The sequence below is a fragment of the Oryzias latipes genome, chromosome 3 (assembly GCF_002234675.1).
Source record: "Oryzias latipes chromosome 3, ASM223467v1".
Lineage (NCBI taxonomy): Eukaryota > Metazoa > Chordata > Actinopteri > Beloniformes > Adrianichthyidae > Oryzias > Oryzias latipes.
The window spans coordinates 28,427,736-28,452,030 of record NC_019861.2 but is presented as its reverse complement, the minus strand read 5'-3'; the positions used below and the strand labels follow the sequence as shown (position 1 = coordinate 28,452,030).

Below are 24,295 nucleotides of genomic sequence, written 5' to 3'. Positions count from 1 at the left end.
AGTTGAAGGTGCATGGAGTGCATTTATTTTTTAAAAACTTTTCCTCACTTTTAGCACCACGGTCCCCTGTGTGATGGCCAACTTTATGATCAATATGAATCTATGGATTTGTAAGCGTTACATTGAACCACTGAGGTATATTCAAAGAGTATCTGGTCAGAGGGGGGTGGTCTTCTCATTGTAAATGCCTTGACCAAAATGTCATACTCGTGCATTCTGTCATGCTGGATGAAGCACAAGGGTGGAATGAGAAGTAGGACTGAGAGTAGACCACAGGGAACACCCTTCCATCATCCGTCTAAACAGGCCTGGCGGACTTGGATCACAAAGAGCCACCGTGACTCTGCTCGCAGCCAGGATGCACCATTGAGCTGAATTACACATTTGAGTGGAACGGTTTTTTTAGGCAAGTTCATTGTGGTTATTTATATCATGCAAGGCTTATTCAAGCTTTTGAGGACCTGTCACCATTGCTTGCAGTTTTCATTATAAACACAATAATAGCCCATTAAGTCTATTATTCCTGTTTTTCTTATCTCTGGGAGACCATTCCTTGGTTTAGGCAATGGTTCATTGGGTGGGGAGCTGATTGGCTGATTTGCCTGATTTAAATATTGTCCATAGATTTGCTGGGTGGAAATAAACGGTGCCTCTCTCCTTCTGTGTGAGTGTGAAGTCATGTGGCTGACTTCTGTAAAAGCGTGTGAGGAATCGACTTATTGTGTCATAACATAAAGCTCCCTATGAAGGCACAGCCAAACATCTCAATTTAAAATGACTAAATACAATTTTAGTAAAGGGAGAATCATCTTACCATAGCTGTATTTATGGGTGATTGTATCAAAAAATAAAACAGCTTGTGAAAATTTAAAATAAACTACAAAAATACTTTTTTGTGTGTTTTTTAAGTGTTTAAAGCCCCACTCCAGTCATCTTTTGATCAGCTCTTGTCTCACGAATGTCTCTACATCCACTCTAAAAGCAACATTTATATTCATTTAGTTGGCCAGTTAAGACAGTTGTGCCATCGGCATCAGGGATGATGAGACGAGCCCCTCAGAGCTCAGTCATTGTAGCCCAGTCCTGAATCTGATGTACAACAGGATGACTAATTTCACCCAAGACACTGGTTCATCAACAAGAAACGGCTCCAAAGAGGAAGATATCCCGTCTGAGTTTTAGTTTGATCCTGATGAAGAGTGACAAGAGGAAAGTGACAGAAGAGAGACAGGGGGGATGGATAATGACAGTCCGCTCTTCTTGCATGTTTGTGTGTCTGTGTGTGGAATATTATGCATGGCAGGGATAGCACTGCTTTGCATCCACCATCACTCAATCCCTTTGTTTGTTACCAACAGTTTGTTTCCTAAAGCATTCTTGTACCTGAAGAACTTCAAGAAAAATAAAGGCAGTTGGAGCAAAAATGATGTAACAAAAAATGACATAAAAAGATTCCCATCTTTGCTCTTCAGTGCTCATCTAATCATCAGGGTCTAATTGCAAATAATTACAAAACTTAGTTAAAAGCCTTTGCATTCAAATAAAGAAATTAAATTCAAAATATATTCCAGCCCAAAAGACCTTTTCATTAAGGAATTTTCCCAAGTTTGTGGCTGAAAAGCAGACAAATATGCACCCAAATTGCAATGTGTTGACCAAAAACGACCATCATATTACGTTTTCTGTTTTATGTAAAACAAAAATAACGGATCCTGCTTTTACTCTCCTGGCTTATCATTTTACAGAGCTTCGACTGATCTACTATAAATGCAAGAGCAGCATTTTCAGTTTTATACAGCAGTGGTCCCAAACCTTCAGTCCACAGACCGGACTATATTTTCATGGCCGGCCTGTATGAGCTAACTTTAAAAAAATAAAGTTTATCTTCATCCTGTGTAAATTAGCTGCAGCTGGTTTAATCAATCAATCAAATATATTATTTGTACTTTAGATTTTATGTAGGAATCATAGAAATATGATATACAGTAGATCTCCCTTTAACCCATAACTGTCAATGTCAAGCTGAAAAAAATTGGACACCAACTGACTTTTAAGGTACAAAAGATATACACAAAACATAAAAATTAAGGTTCTCTAAAACTGGTGTTTTTTCTGAATTTATTCATAAACATGAATGTTGAGACATTTTTTTGCAGCATCCTTTTAACATTACACAGCCACTTGCTGAATATTATATATTATTTTTATGGTGTATGGGAACAACTGTGGCAATAAATCCATATTTGGAGTAAAGACTCCTGGTTTTTGTCTGTGAAATGCAGCTTCATCTTCTTCTGTTTCCTCACTGACTCTTTTTTGCAAAAATAAACTTTTAAAAATATGTTTGTTTTTTGTTAACTACGCTAGCTTATTTACCGGTAGCCGCTTTAAGTATGTGGCGGACAGATTTTCTTTACAGGATATCGGATTCAGGCCCACATACCCAAGTGGCCTGGGTCGCATTTGAAAAGATCAGATCTGTGTCGTTCAGACTGTCACAAAAAGATCAGATACAGGTTGCATAGGGGAAAAAAAAAAAATCGGAATCGGGTCGATTCATCCTGCAGTGTGAACGTAGCCTTAGATTGCTGAAGTAATCGTCTGTGAAAACCAAAAACGTGCAAGTGGGCTGTATTTGCTTTGTGGTTTTGCATTAGCATGAAGGACTGCTTGGAATCCCTGTTCCCCTTTTGTTCTTTTCTGGGAAGACTCATTGCAGCAATTTTAAAGTCTCACGCTCAAGGACACATCAACAGTTTGTGGTTATGTGCCAACATGTCTGAGCCTCTGGGGGCTCTGTGGCATGTTCTCCAGAGGATATGCGTGTGCAGTTCATGTCAAAAAAGTTACTCAAAGGATCGTAACAGGCATATGTTCACATGCTCAGGGATGATAGCATGTCATGGCTTCTGAGGGTAAAAGTACAGACCTCGGAAAGTTTTTTTTTTTTTTTTAAATAAAGCATATTTGATGGGTTTGTTGGAACAGTTGAGCCTTATTATAACATGAGTAAAAAAGTCACAAGTTTTGTGGCTAAAAATGTTCACTAAATTTCTCCAAAAAAGTATTAAATTTGACAAATAATCTGCATTGATTGCAAACATTTTAGTCTCCAAATTAATGATATCCTGAACATTTAAAACAATCAACAGCTCCTACAGTTAAAAAAAAATAATCTGTCAGCTTCCTGGTTTTAGAAAAAAGGCCAATTTAAAATGTACCATAACATTCAAGCTGTAATCTTGATGTTGGCGGTAAAAAGCAGCATAAATGGGAAAAGTCAAAAAGCCAGTCAGGTACTGACATCTTGGCAACAAGTTATTCAGCAGTGACAGATGACATTTCTAAGTGTACATCAGGAGTTCTGTGGCGCTGAGGCAAATCTGGCCTTTCGCTCTGTCTGCCTAACAAGAATTAATCAGACAAACACACAGATATGCAAAACAACAGCGGGACATGCTCAGAGAGTGTGACGTTGTCTTTCTTTCATAGTGTCATAGTTTCACACAAAACTGCACTATGTTGACACTTATTGCAGAGTAAACATTTAGCAGCAGTCTGATGCAGGCTTTGCCCTGAACTCCACGTGCCGCTGCCTTCATTTGTGTTCAGAAATACAACAGCAAGTGTGAACAAAGACGCGGAGCAGCAAAGGTAGTCTCCCCAGTGATATATTTGAACTTTTCCTCTCTTTGAAATGGCATCACAGAGGCCCTGCATGATTAATGTCACCACACTTCTATCCACTGTTCTTCCCAGAGTGCCAACTGAATATTTGAAAAGCCCCAACTTTGCTGTCAGTGGCAGGTCTGGATGTTCTTCACTTTGACCAGTATTAGGTTGGAATTTACCTTTTCTAAATGCAGGTAAAACGGACACAACCTTATAAGCACGTATTCCTGTGTTTGCATTTCTAGTTCTACCACGACAAAATAAGAGTCTAGACAAAATAAAAGTGTATTCTAAACAATCCATCACTCCTTGACTTTGATGAACGTGTTACAGTTCAATTTAATCTATTTATATGCAACGTTTCTTAAGATAAAGATTGATACAATTTGTATAAAGATAAATATTTTGTCTACAAAAAAATGATGTTGACATCACAGATTAGAGTGCTTTTGCCAAATTAAAATAAATGTACCCTGAGCAGTGACGTCAAACAAAAAGATGCGTCACCACTGGTGCACGTCAAAGAATTCTTGTGCCTGTCTTTATGAAGAAAGATGTGGCTTTACAAGAAATTTGTCCAATTAAAACTAAAGCAAAACAGACTTTTAAATGATTACAAGCTTTGTTTTTCTCTTAGAGCTTTGAGGCATTCTTGCTTGTTATATTCCTTAAATAGCTTTAAAAAAAAATTGATTCAGGTCTTTGTCTTTTTATCAAATAAGTACTAAAATCTGATCTGCAACAAGCAATTTTGACCATTTGTGCATTTAAATGCATTGAGCTTTTAATATATTAGTAGATTTATTATAAAGCCAATCCCAGTGGTTAATTGTACTAAAATTGTGTTATTTACCTAATTAAAGTAGGAATTGTAAAAATGCCAAAATTTAGAATTGTGAAGAAATATACCAAGTATACTTTAAAATTGTATTAAATACAAACAAACTACAAGAAACTTCTGTTTTTTTTAGTTTTAATATCTTATTTTTACTGTCTTTCCACACAGGTTTTGTAAGTGCTTGAAGAAAAAAATCCTCAGTGTTATGAAGGTGGTCTGAAAAGATTTCATGTCAAGAACTAGATTAATTTCTTATTTTTGAAAACAAAATTTTTTTTAGCAGTTGGCTTAAACACAGTTTTTTACATTTCTCCCTCAGTCAGGCTGAAAATGTTATGTTTAATCGAGTTTCCCTCACTGTCACAATTGAATAAAACGGCTCCATGTTGACTGTAATCTGATATTCTGATGCTTTCAGTGTCTATTACCTCTGAGAATAAATAACAAGATTCATCCAGTGAGATCAATGGGAACTTTCCTAATTATTGCTGCAATTATAATCAAAGTGTATACTGTAGCGGAATCTGTTAGAACACTGCGCTCCCACGGCTCACTGGAAAGGCAAACAGAAAACTCATCAATATCACGCATTCATCAACTTATTGGTGACTGGAGTTTGTAACAGAGTCTGTAAAAGCCTTTTACGTTTTTCAAGGTAAAATGTTATTAAAAGCAGTGAAAAGAAGCAGATTTAAATGGAACCAACTTAAAGAATGTGATTTTTGGAGGATTGAAATTACATTTTGCAGGTAAAAACTATGCTAGATATTTGAAACTTGCACAATTGATAGTTTTTGTGAGTTTTCTTGTCAACTCCTAAGTCTTTCTGTAAAAGAAGCCATTTAAACATCAAAGGAATTCAGTTTTTACAAGAAAATGAAAAAGTTTGCAAATGACAAACTAGACAGGATTCAAGGTAATGATAAAGTCCCATTCCAAGATGAACTTTCTTACCTCTTCCCACTGGTGAATATAGCGAATGAGTCTGGAGAGGCGCAGAAGTCGTAGCAAACTGAGGATCTTTGTGAAGCGGACGATCCGTAAGGCGCGCGCTGTCTTGTAGAAATCTGAGTCAATGCGCGTTTCCACAACAAGAAAGATGTAGTCCACGGGAATGGAGGAAATGAAGTCCACCACAAACCAGCTCCGCAAGTATTTGATCTTGATTTGCTGTGGATCCAGGATGATCTCTGTATTGTCCTCTTTGACGATCCCCGTCCTGAAGTTGAGGACCAGGTCCATGAGGAAGAATGTGTCGGAAACCACATTAAACACAATCCAAGGAGGTGTATGCTCATCCTTAAAGAAAGTGATGCCCACGGGGATGATGATGAGGTTGCCAACCATTAGCAGCAGCATTGTCAAGTCCCAGTAAAACCTGGATTCAAAAAGAAAAAGAAAAGAACGGTCAGTTTTTTGGACACCAACTGATGGTGTAACCCTTTTCCGTATTGACTCTTACTGGAGGTCAGAAGATAAAGAAGACAACTAAACTAAGGTTAGACTTTTGTTTGAGACAATGAATGTTCACACAACATAAAACCTGTGTCAGTATGGATAATGGGTGTACATCAGTGTTATGACTTCCGATTTGACAGGTTTGACAGCACTGAATTCCCACCCAAGGCTTCAACAGATACGCCTGAAAAAGGATTCAAAGCTACATATAGATCCGATGGTTACCTGTACCACAAATAATATAAAAAAAAAATTGTTTCTTTAGCCATAAAAGGACAGTCCTTCGGCCATTTGTGAAGCTGCTTTAATCAGTTCACTTTGAGCGCAACTGTTATAAATATTTTAATCTTTATGCATGGGTACAAGTAAAAAAAAATGTTTGAAGATTTAGTTATTGATTTGGTGTGAACAAGTACTGCAGTTTGTCACACAACTTTCCTCCAATTAAAAGCTCCTAACCCTTTTACATCTGAGCTTTAGCTAACTAGTTTAGAGCTAACTAGTTTTACCTTGTTTAATTATAAAAACCCTCTTGAAAAATATAAAAATTAGTTATTCTGTTATTTGTTTTCCACAAAACTACTAATACTTTTTTGTTATAATTATAAAAAGTTGTACAAAATCACAAATCTGAAGTGAAACAATCTTTAATTAAATCAAGTAAAAATCTTTGAACTTTTATCTTTTTCAAGCTCCGTGTGATGCAGTACCTTAGCCTTTTGTGCCATTACAACCAGATACTGCAAAACTATGAATGTCATTAGTGTTACACATTGAATTTAAGGTTTAAGGATATGTTTTATTTGACTTCATTGTTGACAAAGAATAGACAAAAAGTGACATTTGGCCGTATTCATACCAATGAGCGCAGTCATCAAATACCATGAAAAGTGTTTGGTTCGACCTTTCTTTTAGCTGAATAGAATCAGAATCAGAATCAGAATCAGAAATACTTTATTGATCCCACACGTGGGAAATTTGTTCGTTACCATAACAACTGACAGGAAAAAAAGAGTAAGAATAATATAAATAAAAATAAAAAAGAGAACAAGGAAAATGTGGTATAATTTAAAGAGCTATTTACATAACAGTGCAGGTAAAGAGATGTGCAAAAGAAATGTGCAAAATAAAGAAAAGAGGAAAAAAAAAAAAAAAAAAAAAAAATGTGCAAAGGTTATCTTCTGCATTGTGAATTATTGAACAGGGTTATAGTATTTGGCAGGAAGGATTTCTGGTACCGGGCAGTTTTGGAGCGGAGCTGTCTGAGCCTTCTAGAGAAGGAGCTCCGCTGTTTGTCCAGAACAGGGTGGAGAGGATACTCTGGGTTGTCCATGATGGATAAGAGCTTGTTCAGTGACCTCCTCTCCATCACTGCTTCAAAGGTTTCCTGTTTGCAGCCAATGACAGAACCTGCCTTCCTGATCAGCTTGTTCAGTCTGTTGGTGTCACTGACTGCAATGCTGCTTCCCCAGCAGACCACAGAGGAGAACAAGGTGCTGGCCACCACAGACTGGTAAAAGATCCCCAGCATCTTGCTGCACACATCAAATGACCTCAGCTTCCTCAGGAAGTAGAGTCTGCTGCAGGCCTTTCTGTACACAGCAGTGCTGTGGCTCCTCCAGCTCAGTCTGCTGTCGATAGTCACACCCAGATATTTGTACTCCTCCACCGCTTCCACATCCCTGCCCAGGATGCAGAGGGGTTGTAAGACAGTCCTTTTCCTCCGGAAGTCGATCACCATCTCCCTGGTCTTGTCCACATTGAGCAGCAGGTGATTCTCTCCAGCCCACTCCACAAATCCGTCCACCAGCCTCCTGTACTCCTCCTCCCGTCCACCGCTTATACACCCCACAACCACAGAGTCATCAGAGAATTTCTGTAGGTGACATGACTCTGAGTTGTGCTGAAAATCTGAGGTGTATAAGGTGAACAGAAATGGAGAGAGCACAGTGCCCTGTGGGGCTCCTACACCACTCAGCACCACGTCAGACAGGACGCCGCCCAGTCGGACAAACTGTGGCCTGTTTGTCAGGTAGTCAGTGATCCAGGAGACGGTGGACGCACCAGCACCCATCAGCCGCAGCTTATCACCCAGTAAAGAAGGCCGGATGGTGTTAAAGGCACTGGAGAAATCGAAGAAGGTGATTCTCACCATGCCTCCGCCACCATCCAGGTGTGAGTGAGTTCGCTGCAGCAGATGGATGACAGCATCATCCATCCTAACCCCAGGCGCGGCCGGTAGGCAAACTGCAGGGGGTCCAGAGAAGAGCTCACCACCGGTCTCACCTGAGCCAAAACCAGCATCTCCAGCACCTTCATCACATGAGAAGTGAGGGCAACTGGACGGAAATCCCCGGGGTGAGATGAAGAGGTCTTCTTAGGAACGGGGATCAGGCAGGATGTCTTCCAGAGGAGGGGCACCCTCTCCAGTCTGAGGCTCAGGTTTAAGAGATGCTGGAGAACCGCAGACAGCTGGTGGGCACAGGTCCTCAGGGTACGAGGGCTGACGCCATCCGGGCCGGCTGCTTTGTGCTGGTTAAGTTTCTCCAGCTGTTTCTTCACCTGGCAGGCTGTTACAGTCAGACAGGGAGGGAGGGGGGTGGTGGTTGGACTGGGGGGAGGGGTGATGGACTGTGGGCCCAGTAGGTGTGGTGTGTTAGAGGGGGAAGGAAGGTGAGGAGGTGTGGGGGGTTCATGAAGGGGGAGGTCAGACAGCTGAGAGGCAGCAGGAGCGGGGGGGTGGTGTGGTGGAGTTGGGGGGGAGGAGGTTGAGGCATTCAGAGAGCTAAACCTGTTGAAAAAGGTGTTAAGCTCGTCAGCTCTCTCTTTGCTGCCTCTGATGGGTCTGCTTCTCCCCCCACATCCTGTGATCTTCTTCATTCCAGACCACACCGCTCTCATGTTGTCCTGCTGGAGTTTGGATTCCAGCTTCCTCCTGTAGGAATCTCTCCCGTTCCTCAGCTGATCCCTAAGCTGGTGCTGCACCCTCTTCAGCTCCTCCCGGTCTCCAGACCTGAAGGCTCTCTTCTTCCTGTTCAGGAGGTTCTTCAGGTCACAGCTGATCCAGGGTTTGTTGTTGGGGAAGCATCGAACAGTTCGAGTAGGCATAACAGACTCCTCACAGAATTTAATATATTCTGTGATGCAGTCCGTCATGCCATCAATGTCCTCCCCATGAGGCGTGCAAAGAGCGTCCCAGTCCGTGGACCCAAGACAGTCCTGCAGGGCCTGCTCCGTTTCTGGGGTCCACCTCCTCACAGCCTTTTTGTGGACACGTTCCCGCATGGCAATAGGGACATAGTTTGGGATGAGGTGAACCAGGTTATGGTCAGACCTGCCGAGGGGGGGGAGGGCTGTGGCTCTGTATGCCTTCTTTGCATTTGCATACAGCAGATCCAGAGTTTTATTTTCCCGGGTGGGACAGTTCACATATTGAGTGAAGTCCCCAAGCGTTCTGTCCATGGTGATGTGGTTGAAGTCCCCAGTAATGATGCAGAAAGAGTTAGGCTGCTGTGTCTGCAGGCGGGAAACGGTGGTAGTGATGACGTCAGCGGCGGCCTCAGCATCGGCGGATGGAGGAACATAGACATTCACCACCACAACCGATGTGAATTCCCTCGGCAGATAATAGGGCCGGAGTCCCACCGCCAGCAGCTCCACATGCGGCGTGCAGAGTCGCTCCTTCACGCAGACGTGTCCGGGGTTACACCACCGCTCACTCACGTAAAGAGCAATCCCGCCTCCCCTCTTCTTACCGCAGCTGGCTGCATCTCTGTCCGCTCTCACAGTCGTAAAACCAGGAACCGCGACGCTGCTGTCCGGGATGTGGGAGTGCAGCCACGTCTCGGTGAAGCTCAGTAGGCTGCATTCCCGATACTCCGTCTGGGTGTTCATTAGCGTCGTTAGCTCCTCGGTCTTGTTGGCCAGTGAGCGCACATTCCCCATAATGACTGCAGGCACGACAGGCTTAAATCTCCTTCTGTTCATCTTAACGTGAGTCCCGGCTCTGCGACCCCGACGTCTCCTCCGTATCTCCTTCGGAATCTCATGCCGAGCTCCATGAAACAGGCTAGGCTCTCTCAGGGCCAGCAGCTGGTCGCGCGTGTAAACAATGGCCATGCTTTCCATTGTTATTCCCTCCGATGTGAGAATATCAACGATAGAAAAAAGTAAATAAAAAGCACAAAAATGGAAAAAAGACAGAAATAATAAAGAACAACAACAATAAAAAAAAAAATTTGAGAAAAAAGGAAAGGAGACGATGATTACAGACTTGAGTAAAAGAGTGATTACAGGAGCTATGGCAACAGGCGTCCGTTCACGGCGCCATCTTATTTGTTTTGAATTGCCTAATTCCTCAGGTTTTTCACTTTATAGGTCTAACACAATCTTTAATAATTTATGGCTTGGATCATCATAGTGAGAGTGTGTATAAATGTTGTGACATGCACAGTCCTCCAAGTTTTAAAAAAGGCTAAAGCACCGAAATGTCACATTTGGACACAACTGGATAATATCTTTGGTTTGTTACAAGGAAAACCTCTGCATGAAAGCATAAACAATGTTACACAATGACAGGTTCATTCACCACCACAAGCACACATGTACAAAGTGACAGTAATTGGAATTCTTCAAAGCAAGAGGGTATCTCCTGTTCCAGCGTGTTGTCAGGTAGAGTTATATTTAGACAGTCATTGCCATATCCTAGCTGGCTCACATTAGGACTTAAAGCTCAGCAGGATGAATAAAATGTCAAAAGGCGAGCTAGTTTGTTTGCCATTTCTTCATTTGTTTTTGAAATAAATTAGATTACTGTATTTTCTGCACTATAAGGCACACTTGAAAACCTTCTTTCTTTATATATATTTAATTACTAACAAGGTTGGACGTTAGAGTAGTCTCAGTAAAATTTGTTTTAGCAGTCTCGGTCTGTTTCTTATTCGTGATGCAAACATGGTTTGGAGTTACTGGTATTGGGAATTTGATAACGCTTCTAATGTGGCCAACGTGTTAGTAACAAGTTCTAAAGTTACTTTGAATGCAATAATTAAGTCTGACTGACTAACGTATGGACTTAACTCCTTTCCACTTAGTGGTCCAGTACGGTACGGTCCAGTATTTTTTGCATTTCCAATATAAAATGGACCCAATAAGCCAGACCGAACCGTATCATTTTGAACCCCCCGTTGGTTGTAGGTCAATAGAAAAAATGGAAAAATGGAACGGAACGGTTATGTCTGTTGAAACCCATGTATTGGCTGAAGGTCATTGCAACAAAAGAAAGCAGCTGTATTTCTCTTTGCCACACGTAGTTTTCTCTCAAACATTAAATGCTTTGCATATATAAAGTAACATAAAGAATAATAATAATAATAATAATGGATTGGGTTATCTGGTAAATGGTAAATGGCGTATACTTATATAGCGCCTTTCTTCCTACAAGGACAAAGCGCTTTACAGTCACAGACCCATTCACTCACACATTCACATTCACTCACACATTCACACACTGGTGGCGGCTCCGCTGCCAAACACAGGCGCCCGCCTACTCCCAGAGGCAAGGTGGGGTTCAGTGTCTTGCCCAAGGACACTTCGACTCATGGGCGTGCAAGGGGGAAATCGAACCTGCAATCTAACGATCATGGGTCGACCGCCCTACCGCTGCACCACGGCCGCCCACATCTACGCTTTTCCAGGCACTTAAAGCACTTACAATGTATCTCCATTATTCACTCACTCCTCATTCATACTTGGTGATGGTAAACTACTGATGTAACCACAGCTGCCCTGGGGCAGACTGACATAGACGTGGCTGCCAGTGCGCGTTTATGGCCCTTCTGATCCATCACTGGGACATTCATACACATTCACACACCAGTTGAGCAACGCTGAAGGCAGGGAGGGTAAAGTGTCTTCCCCAAAGACACAACTACAGTTCACTGGGGGGAGCAGAGATTGAACCACCAACCCAACGATCATTGGATTACCTGCTCAACCGCCTGAGCCACTAAAAGCCAAGTGGGGGGAAAAAGGCTTTAATGGGCTTTATACTTTGGTATGCCCTACAGGACATACATTTGAAAAAGAACCATGTATTGATGGTGCAGCTTTTAACCTGGTACGCCCGTTTTGTGTGGGAAATATGGTAGCTCAAGTTTGGTCATTCATTGCTCTTTTTTCATTTTTTTGTTTATTGTTGATACCAACGCCACAATGTTTTGTGTGTCATACAGAAACACACAAAACATTATAACTTAAACAAAAGGCAGCACAGAGTATTTAAAAAAAGCTATTTTAAAGCTTTATATGGAACACCTGTGGCAGCTTTTACATAAAATGTGCAACTTGAAATCAATTCTTTGACCTTTGGTATTGTTCCTACAGTTTTCACTATATGAGTAAAACTGCTCTGTAAGGTCACCCATCCACCATGCAAACACAACAAAGGGGAAGGAAACAATGAAACAAACAATCCTTTTTACAGATTTATGAACATTTTTCCCCTTAACAGAATAAAACTCGGAAAACAAGGAGGTATTTGAGCTTGGATGAAAGCTTAAATAATAAAAAACACTTTTCCTTTGTCAGATTGCAATAAAAGCCTGTGAACAAAAATTGATCTTAACTATGTTTCTGTCTCAGTGTGTTCCCTGTTATATGCAAACGCTCACCTCTGACTGCTAATTAAAAAGGCTGTCAGTGGTTCTTAGAAAACGTGCAAACACATTAGCATGAGAAAAGCATAGGGTGGAAGGAAGCAAAGCCATTTACTTCCATTGCAATGCTGTAGTTTTTATTTTTCTGTTTTCTTTCTTTTTTCAATATCACAATAAAGCTGCATTTCTTCTTTGCATGAAAACATTTTGATTTGATTAAATGCCCAGTTACATTAAAATAATGTGTTGTAAAAGTAAAGTGTCTACAAGGTCAGAGTGTTTTAGGTTTCTGTATTCGTTTTATATATTTATCGCCTTTACTAAACCTACACTATCAATTTTTAAAAGAGATACGTACAAATGTTTACTTAGCTTCCTCCAGGCCTGATTTCTTATTTTAAATGGCGCAGTGTCCTTAGTGCCAACTTTCTACTGCAGAAAATGTCCCCCAATTTTGCTCAGAAGCTTTTTATTTTTCCTCTGATCACTGAGTTGTATATGGGATGGACAAAAACAAACAGGACACTGATTTTTTTTAACCTTTGATTTCTATCCTTGATGCAGAAGTATCGCATGTTTGAGTCTCGTTTGGCCCCCCCAAGTGTTGAAAGCGCCCTTGGCCAAGACTCTGAACCTTACCTTACCCTTGGTTGAATGCAAGGCAGCAGAGCCCACATCAGTTTGTGAATGTGGGACTGTGACTGCAAAGCACTTCGGGCCTTAAAGCAAGGAAGAAAAGGGGTTGCTTGATATTGTGGTTCACCTGTCAATGTCTAGCTGTTTTGTGGATTTTTTTTTTCTGTGCAATTTTGCCCATTGACTGTTGACCTTGCTAATCAATCTCCTCCGTCCTGTGTCTCCTGTGCAGAATGCATTCAGTTTACCACATTTACAATAATCTTCAATTGCGTGTGCACATGGTTATTTTCATTCTATTATACTGGACTTATTTTTTCATAAAGGTTAAACAAGTGTGTTCTCACAAAAAAGAGCAAAAAACAATTTAGTGAGGGGATTTACACCCTTGAAATCCCTGCCAATCCATCTCTACTAGTATCATCATGGGGATTACTTTGATTAAACCCAGTACCCGATTAATTGTGACTCGCAGCAATGTAGAATGACAAATAACTGTGTTGCGTCTCATTTCATAAGGGACTACTGCTCGTTTGATCCATTGTCCCTTCAAACATGGGGCAAGTGGCAGGGAATGTGATATTTAAAGGGACAGTGGAGCTGCTAAGGGGTAAGAGTGGAATTGGGCCAAAGAATTGCCACCAGCAAGAGCAGGAATGGTCTGGCTTCCAGCATAAGTGACCCACTTCTTTGAAGAGTGCACAGGTACAGCTAAAGCTGATGAGAATGTCTACTTTTAAATTTGCTCATGAATCACAGCATTGTGAACCTGTAATCTTAGATAGCTTAGTTTTTAGAATTAAATGAGCACTATAGACATCGTGGGGAATCCTTTGTACCTGCTGACTCACATCCGTATTTCTCTTTGTTTGTGTGGGTAGATGTGTGTTTGCGCAAAAAAAATGGTCAGTATTTCTAGATTTCCCCCTTGTGCTTGCATCCTAATGGAGGTCAAGAAACCTAAACATAGAGAAGGTCCATTTACTGTGTTTTATTATGCAGTAGAAACATGACACAGAGGAACATCGTTCTATAAATATAAGTTGGTGAAAGCTGGGAAGCCATTAAAATGGGATTAAACAATCCTATTTAAAAAAAAAAAATCTCAAACAGCAGTTAGCAGGAGAGTCATCTGATGATTGAATGAGATGTTTTTGAAAGAGGAAAGTCCTTTGCCTTCGCAAAATTCTTAAACTCTTCCAAATGTAGCACTAACCCAGCAAACCTCATGTCACTCTGCACCTCGAAACCATAAGTTTGTGTTTTTTACAGCACTTTTTTTATCTTATTGTTTGCATTTATCGTGCATAAGAATTACATAAATGAGACTTTAGTATATATGTGAATTGGTTTTGATAACTTGAATTACAAACTGATCCTACACTAATTTGAGGCTAGTTGGGATGATGAGATTGTCTCAAATTGTAAATCAACATGGGAAGCCTCTCAATCGGAGGCTGATTTTCTTTGGTGTCAAATTTGCACAATAATTACACCCAGTAAAATTTTTCAACCTAACCAGCTTAACTTTATCTTGCAAAAAAATACATCAAAATCTGACTGCATCTCACACCCTGATGGTAACTCATTAAAGTATCACTCCAATTATCTTTTGATCAAATCTAAAGGCGCCTTCATTGGTTTTTTAATTATGATTTTGCCGTTTTTGTCCAAAATTAAAAAAGAAAAATGTGTGTCGTTTTCTAGGACATAGTTTCTGCAGAGTGACAGTCTGAGTTGTGGGTGGGACTGTAGGCATGGAGCAACCCCTATCCCCTCAGAGCAGAGCAGGGAGCTTTTGGCCTTCTAGGTGTATTTTCTATGTCACACACAAGTTCTCTTTTAAACGGCATGTTTTTGTCTCATCCTAATTCAAAACGGTTTAAAATAAAGAAAAACATGGAAAAGCAAGTTTGTGCTTGATACCACAGGTACACATTAAAAACACCCAAAACGTGATTTTCATCAATGAATCTTAAAAAAAAAATTATGAACATCCAAAAAAGGGTGTAGAAGATTTTTTTTTTATAACAGCCTTTTAATGATGATAATACATGAGTGTTAACAATCTATTGATATATCAGATTTGTCAAAGAGAAAAGAAAAAACAAACAAAGCAGAGCATGAGTTGCTAACATCCTAATGGATTACTTTGCTGAAGATGGGAGTTCTGACATTTGTATATCTGGAGAGGATGAAGCCACTGCCCAGTCGTCTTTCCAGTGAGGTGACCAGGGACACCTGGAACATGTTGTCACCCTGAGAGTGCATCTCACTACATGATAAGCCTCTCTCATTCTCCTCACCTTACTATAGCCAGGCTATGTGAAATGGACTGTGAGAGTTAGCACAAACAGCCCAAAACAGACTTACAGTGCAGCAAATATTTAAATTAAAGAAGTGCAGGGATGATGGGCCGCATGTGAGGAAACATGGATGGAGTGTACCATCCATGCATTTCCTTATGCAAGGATGTTTGCACGTTTTACCTATGCCCTCTGAGAAGCACACTGGAAAACACTTGGTATAGCATGCAAGCAGGTCATTACTCATTCCAAATTCACAAAGCAGACAGCATTTAACATCCTACACCGCATTGAAGCAGAAAAAAAGTAAAAACACAATCCGACATTGTGACTGCAAAAGAGACTTTGGCTGATTGAGTGATTGCAATTTAACTGTTTACGCATTAAAAAAAATGGCTTCCTTTTGAATAATTCATTGTTGCTGCAATTTTCACTTTGAAAATTTATTTTTATCAGGAGTGCATCTCAGGAGTACTGATTTATCAGAAGCATAAGTCAGAATTGTGTGAAATTTGAGCCACTATATGCTGGAATTGGTTTAAATGGCACAAGCGTACACAGGTCCCATCTTTTTCCTTTCATGAGGGTGTAAGCCGTACAAACAGTTTTATATGTTGATATTAAAGTTTTTTTTCTAGGAGCTGATTACGTTTTTCTGTGCACTTTAACCAATGAGAACTTATTTGCGATGTAGAAAATACACTGGGCAGGCCACAAGCTAACAGGACAGCATGTAAACAGGGAGCTCTCAGCAAGGAAGAGGGGAAGGAGTTGGCCTTTAAATGTTTTAAGGTTAACAACTGGATTTTCAGTAAGTGCAAAAAAAAAAGCATATTTGTATTCCAGTTGGTAATACCTCAATAATGACAAGTCCAAAGGCAACTTGAAAGTGCCAGGTCTCTCTGTGATGTGATCTAAACATCTGACCAACTCTTTGTGCTAAAACGGAAGGACAGTAGTTTATGTACAACTGGAGGAAACCCTCCAAAAAACAGAAAAGTGCGTTAAAGCATATCAGAATAATGATTACACAGGATTTAGTGTCGCTGGCAACAATGCTCTCAGAGAGATTGGGAGATCAAATCTATTCTTCGCTCCATAAACGTCTAACATTTCTATGAGCGGCTGGATGGCTCAGTTGGATGACTAAGCTGTATGTCGGACTAGCACATGTGAAACCAGTTGTTTCCTAGGGGGCGCAATTAGCTTCATCCAGTGTGGGTCACCCTTTGCACAACTGCCCACCTATGTAGCCACAAGGGAGCCCAAGTATGTTTCCCTGTGTCGCTTCCCAGTCCGGAGAAATTACAGGGTTGTGTCAGGAAGGTCATCCGCTGTAAAGGTCTCTGCCAAATCACCTGTGCGAATCAGTGAAAGCTGTGTCGACCCCCTAAAGGGATATGCTAAAAGCTGACCAACATTTATGCTTTTTAAAGCAATAATAGAACTTCTTCCAGTTTTGTTGACTGGCTTTGATTGCAAATTGAATCAATATTTCAATGTGCCAGATCCCTTCCAATAGAATTCAATGCTGGGTTGTACTAAATATACAGGTGTGTTGATGAAGGTTGATCTACAATATGTGTGTGAGAAAGCAATTGGAGTCGGTGCCAGGAGCTTAAGTATAAATGCGTAATACTACCAAGAATAAAAACACATAATAAATGAAGCCTTGACAAACTTTAAAACATCTTTTAGATCAATAAATTTTAGGTTTGTGATAAAAGAAGACGGGTACCCTATTTGTCAAGATGCATGAATATGCACAATGTAGTCATAAATACACATGCATAAGTAAAAAACATATATAAATAATTTTAAAACTGACATTTAGAAAAAAGCAGCCAGAACTAAAACTTATTAACTTATGTCCCAATGCAATTCCTAATAAGCCAGCAGCAGCATTATTAAACATCAGCCAGCAGTTATATAATTTTTCTGTATTCACATTTTAACTGGTGCGACTGTGTAATATTCAAAACACAAGATTAACCTTTTTATTTGACTGACTTGGGCCAGCAGGAGCTTCCATCATGTATACAAAGAACAAGGCCAAAGGCGGTCTGAATTCAAAGGTCACTTTCCGTCTCTTCTCTATGTACCACTTGCTAATAACTGCTGTTCCCACCAAAAATCTAATTACATGTTAAAGTCTTGGTGCTTTATTAAAATGTTTAATACAATTTTGTTCAAGAGGTCTGGTCGCTTTGAAAAGAACTATTTTAATTTCCCTTCGGAAAAAGCTGTTTGAAAACAATGGAAGCTGTGAAACTATTCAAAATAGAGTGTTTAATGAAGCTAATTTTCTTATCAGCCTCTTTTTTGTTGGCTAAAATAAATTATTGCCACTGCTAACCTACCATCACAGGACCAAAACAGACTTTTGACAAATGCTGGGTTGTTTGATTATCATTAAAACCAATTTCTTCCTTGTCACAGTCGACATCCTCTCTTACTGTTTATTGATTGTCTGGAAGAAATGCTTTACACATTCCCTAGTTTGATGGCAGCAAAATTGCCTCTCTTACTTCATTGCTGAGGTGTCTCCTTAATACACTCCTGAATGCTTAATTGCTCAGTAAAACCTCTCCTTTTGCAGAGGTTCATACTGGCTGATGTTTAATTAATGAAGTGCATTTGATCAGAAGCACCTGGCTGTGATTTACCCCCCTAATTCCTGTGAAAGCAGTGAAGACGTGCATTTAGGCTTTGAATCTGTCAAATAAATCATGACACGGCTTAATATTTCACCTGCTGTTGCTTAGACATTGACATATGGTGAGCATTATTTTTGGTTCTCTTGATTAGGGAAACTTCACGATCCAAGGAGAGGGAATTTATTAGAATATTTTTTAAATGCCTCCTTTTCTTTTCATATTCAATACTTGGAACACATTTTTTTTTAAATCAAACTGAGCCCACGTTACATTTGACAAAGTAAATATTCATCAGTTGAGGAGCTAGACAAGGAAGATAAGAGAGGAGTTCCTGTGACAAAGACAAAAAAAACAACTTTCTTTAAAGCTTGTAGAAAAACAAGTCTATATTCTTGTCAGGCAGTTAGTATCAAATGTATCCATATGTGGATTTCAGAATTCCAGCCATTGACTGTATATGAGTACTGGACCGAGTGAGCGTGATGTCACCCACTGAAAATGGCCTTCTTACGTTCCGACGAAACAGTCAGTCACCATTTTGTCGCGATACAGACACCGCCATGTTGGAGCCAAACAACATCAGTAAGCAGTGATCGGTTTAAGTTAATCGAGTCAACAATTCTATGGCAACCACTCTTGCCCATCAGGAGTGAGCTTGTTGGAAGTCCATACCCCTGCAATTTGAAGTCAGACTCGGGAGAATCTGTCAATCGAACGTTTTAAACATTCAATGTGAGACCACCTACTTTTATTGAGGCATCTGATTGGACAGTTCTTGAGCTACTTGCACTACAGAAAAAATATAACATAGGATTAGCAACAAGGTCACTCTGTCTAGATCATTGACTGCATTAGAGAACTGGACTGAGTGACCCCTCACGTTCCAAACAGGAAGTACCAGCTGGGTCCAAGAGGCTAAAATCTCATAAACTTCTATAGAGAAATGTTTCGCACATTCTTGCTAATCCTTTTTTTTAAAACTGGCCCCCACCTATAATATTTGAAATGTTTGATTGACAGATTCTCCCAAGCCCGGTTTCAATAACTGCTTATTGAACTAATTTGGGTCCAAATATCGTGGAAAAATGGTGACTGAATTGACCTCGTTTCGTTTGAGCCAGAAGTACCAGTAAACCCTTTTCTATGGGTAATGTCACATTCACTCAGTCCAGTTCTCTTATTGTCAATGGTCCAGATCTTATACATAGTCAATGACTCCAGCTAATCGTCCTAAAGTACAGCTGTCTTTAACAGTACTATTAGTTCAAAAAGAATGCCAGACTCTTAGATATGGCAGTTTTACCGGCACACATTTTTTGTGTCAGCCTTCAACAGAACCCGATTTAAATTTTGCTGAACGTTTGTGTATTTGGCAACAGGGAATTGTAATCTCCGATATAAAAAAAAGGGTGGGGGGAAAAAGAGAGCTGCACAGTGGATGTTAACAGACCAACAACAGTCACAGTGAGATTTAAGAGCCATTGAAGCAGGGAGGGAGAGGAAGGAAAAGAAATCAGGTTAAAAGGGTTAATCCTATTTTTGTTGACACCTGCTCCAATGGACTGTCATAAAACCGCTTTCTTTCCTAGGCACCACCACCAAAAGCACTGCGAGGGCATCAGTGACACAAGGGGTTTTGAAATCAGAGGGGCCTAAATACAGGTGAAACAGGCTGTTTTGTGAGACAAAGGCTAAGAAGATATTATGACCAGTAGAAGGAAAACCTTGGGCCTACAGAAAATACAAGGATTTACAAAAAAAAAAGCATTAAACTGAAAGGAGTCAACCTTACCTAACCCCATCACTAAGATTACATGCAGCATGGCTGGTGAGACATCATGTTAAAAAGTTGATGTTGTGTAATAAAAGCAATATAACGAAAGTGCATTATGTAGTACTTCGGGTGGTGATTTAACAGTTTGTGCCATTTCTTCCTCTGATTTTATTTGTTTTCATAAATAGAATGAAAATACAACTCTGACTTGAAACATACGTTTTTTTTCTTTTAAGACCCACTTTGATAATCTTCGGAGGCATTTTCAAAGTGTCCCCAGTGGGTTTTTTTATTAGTATGATTATGCCAAATCATATAACCTGTGTTGTTTTCTATTACACAGTTTCTGCTGAGTGGCCAGAGTTCATTAGAAATTCACCTCTAAGTTGTGAATGGGACCATTGACATGGAGCAACTCCACCTTTACTTCCTATTGCTGAGAACTCTCTGTTTAAACTCTCTTACAACCACATCCCCAACCTAACATTAGTGGTGCAACAAAAATGGCGAAAAATATTGGAGCTATCCAGCTAAACAGTTCTGAGCCAGATACCAGCTCAGACAAGGAAAACAAAAATGTATATCGATCTATTTAACTTCAAGTGAATACATCAGAATAGAGCAGAGCAGGGAGCTTGTGACCTGCCCAGCATATTTTTCTATGTCACAAATACAATGTTTTTCAAACTGTATTTTTATAGTCGGCCATTTTCACAAAGATTTGAATAGACACTCAGAAATGCAATCTTAAGCTTACTTTTCTTTATTAATGTCCTCCATCATGAAAAATGCCACAAGAAAATGTTAAAAAACAAACAAACACAATTTTCATTGGAGTGAGTCTTTAACCATGGCAGAAGAACACTACAAAAAATGTGTCCTTTGTCTTTGCTTTGTGCACAAAGAAGGGAATTAATTTAGACTTGCTAAAAGAAAATGAATAATCGTAGGATCAGGTTTCTTTTTGCTTCATTCTGATTGATAAAGTAGTTATTCAACAGTCCTTCATCTCTCAAGGATACTCCCCAGTGTGCTGCACGTGTGAGTACAAAGCATTCAAGGAGGTTCTTCCTGTCTACTCCTTAAAATACGTTTTGCCTAATTTTCTCTCTGACGTTAGAACTGCTCAGAACTGCACACTTGAAAGCTCTGCTTAAATTGTAATCATGAAATCACCACAACCACTTTGCAAAGTGATCCGATGTAATCAGAAAAAAACCACAGTGAGGAATGCTCCGAAGTCCGGTTAAGTTCCTTCGTTCTTTGCTCCTCTTTTCTTCCATTTGAAATTTCTTTCAGTTGTTAAATTAGAGGCTGTGAAGCCCATGAAGCTTTTACAGCAGCAGAACACACAATGAATACTACACTACTGTACTACAAACAACAAACACGCTTTCAGTGGTGGAAAACAGAGTTATGGTGAGTGACAGGGCAGTATAAAATGAGGAGAGAACAGCTGCTCCCATGAGCATGCGCTTAATTTACAAGCATATGCCAGTATATGATTTGTGGCCTATTATTTTTGGCTTTAATTGCATTGGTGCTTTATTGTAATGCCATTTTATTTCCCTCTGGATTTACGTAAAACAAATCGGATGGAGGAAGTTCCCCGACAACTGGACACACGCAGTGTGCCATGGAGAAAACATGGTCAACAAATCACTGATGATTTTAAGAACACCAGCAGGCAGCTTAACTGAACTAGAGTGTGCAAAAAGAAGAGAAATGGAGCATGGGTACTTCATTTTCTCTGGAGAGCTAAGATAATGTACTGTCTGTGACACCTGGTGCTAGTGTACACTGTCACCACATGCATTTGCTGTAGGCCACATCAGTGTATCCTCCAAACCTCTGCTGCCTTATAATCAGCAAGTGCAACAGCTAGAGGGAAATCTTTGTTCTGCCCATCTGAATTTCCATAAACTGTCATTATGCACAGCCAGCTAATATGTTTGTTACTCGATACGGGACTAAACGATGAGACATCCTAGTAAACAAGGATAAATATACCCAATGATCATCCAGTGATCACCTGCTGACAACATTGATGCTGTTAATTTGTCGTCTAAGGGTCATTGGCTACGTTCACACTGCAGGCTGAAACGACACAATTCCGACTTTTTTTTGCCCCAATGCGACCTGTATCTGATCTTTTCATGACAGTCTGAACGGCACAGATCTGATCTTTTCAAATGCGGGGTATTCGGTCCTGAATCCGATACGTATGGGATCTTTTGAAATGCGACCGCCGTCTGCCCATCCAGGCCACATGAATCCGACCCGTACGTCATTGATAAGCTACAAAAGTCATCATTCTGCGTTGAAGTAGGCGGGAACTAGAACATAAACATCAACCATGGCGGACGATGCTGCTGAGACCAGTCAGTGGAAGGGAACCGAGATCACCGATTTGATTGATATTTGGAGTGACAGCTCTATTCAGGCCAAACTCGAGTGCTTTTATCGCAACTGGGCAGTTTTTGAAAAAATTTCCAGCGAAATGGGCGAGCATGGTGTTGAACCTTTCCCGCGATGACTTTTTCCCCTTTCCGACTGTGGTCAGAAGAAGCGCAGGGGAGACCGGCTTCTCCAGTTCTGAAGGCGGATCTTCCTTCGGGGTTCACTTCCCAGTTCGGACCCTCAGATTCTCCAGAGAGGGTTAATAAAGAGTCAATAGCAGATCTTCTGGGGGAAGCCTTCTTTTATTATCATTCTCCTTCCTCCATAACACACAACATGAATGCGCGCCCCCACTGCCCTCCTCATTCCCTACCTCGCTGCACGCGCTCTCTCCTCTCTCTTACACACACGTGCGCTGCCCCAACACATTCACATCCCCATTCCACAACAGTGGGTACAGACAGTCCTGGCTCCAATGCCTTCTTAAAATTAGAAGATTTTAATTGTGCTGGCTCCTTTGTGAAAATGAATGTAATAATGCAAAAAGAGCTTCACTGTTGACAACACTGTTGTTGACTTCCATTGTTAACGTTAGCTACTTCCGCAAACAAAAGTGACATCTTTCACCGTTGAGTACTCTGCTGCGCATGCGGGTCACTTCTGGGTCATTTCCCGGTCACACAGGAGATCACAAAAATTCGCATTTAATTGGAAATGTGAACGGCCTTGCAAAAAAAAAAAATCAGATTTTTTCAAAAAATCACAATTGAACATTAAGCCCTGCAGTGTGAACGTAGCCATTGTTTTGTTCTTGGGTAACTTACATTACATAGACATTGTAATAGTAAAGATACTAAAAAATGTAGCTGCCATTCCATTTTTAGTCCTGCAGAAAACAGATTCATAATTTTTAATGAACTCCTGCCGTTCTGCAGAAACTGTGTAGTAGAAAATGACACAGGTTTATTGGTTATTGAAATAGGCACAACCATATTAAAAAAAAAGACCACTGGAAACACTTTTAAAATAGATTATGATCAGAGTAAGTCTTTGAGACTTTAAAAAGAACCTCAAAAGTTGCTCAGTTATGAGTTAATAACAATCCTATTATCCCATCCCGTTTGATTCGACCGCACGCCAAAATTGGGACACCAACAGAATAGTTCATAAAACATTACTTTTTTGCACATCCTTCGACAAAGTTTCAGACAAACTGAAACCTTTATTTCCACAAACGTAATCTGTGAGCTCTGGCACACCCTTTATTGTAGCAAGGTGTTAATGTCAAAAACAGATAAGGAATTACTGACATGTGAGGTTATATCCAATCTCTCTGAGCTGCTCGAAACTTGCTTTGTGACACCGAAGACTATCACACACTGTGCTCTTCAGGGGATTTTTGTTGTTTGACCTTTCCAGGAGAGGATATCAATGGATTACAATGTCTTCACTTCACACACAATCAGCTTGACTATTGACACTTTTGTAACCATTCCCAGTTTGATAAGTATCAAATGATTTTTTCTCTCCCTCTAAGGCCATCAGTAGTCTCTTTTTTTAAAGATACTATGCACTTCCTCAAACCTATGGTAAAGGCCAGACAGACTCAAATATCTCAAGTGTGGCAGGATGAACCAACTTCTTGCTGCACAGACATAGCCACTTAGCCTCTTACAGTGTGGCTAATTGATATCAACACAGTCCAACATCTTATCTGCATCCAGTAGGGCTGTCATGGCTCTCTCAATTCTTATCATTTTATCTGTAACCATTTCAATGTTCTTCTTCCGTGAGGATGTGTGTTGTGTGCATGCTGATGTTACAGAGTTTTCCATTTCCGATATAGCAGTTCTTCAGGATTCTCAGCACTTTTCTTCCATTGTCAGATGCATCTCCAT

At 40.3% G+C, this 24,295-nt stretch overlaps 1 protein-coding gene across 1 annotated transcript in view; it reads right to left on the bottom strand.

The window, feature by feature from the left end:
- Positions 1–5,891, bottom strand: part of LOC111946705 (potassium/sodium hyperpolarization-activated cyclic nucleotide-gated channel 4-like) — a 40,874-nt gene extending 34,983 nt beyond the window's left edge. The window contains exon 1 of the mRNA XM_023950458.1: positions 5,465–5,891. Within this exon, the coding sequence (XP_023806226.1) occupies positions 5,465–5,869 (405 nt within the window). The 5' untranslated portion in view covers positions 5,870–5,891. The remainder of the gene's footprint in view (positions 1–5,464) is intronic.
- Between the last annotated feature and the right edge of the window lie 18,404 nt (positions 5,892–24,295).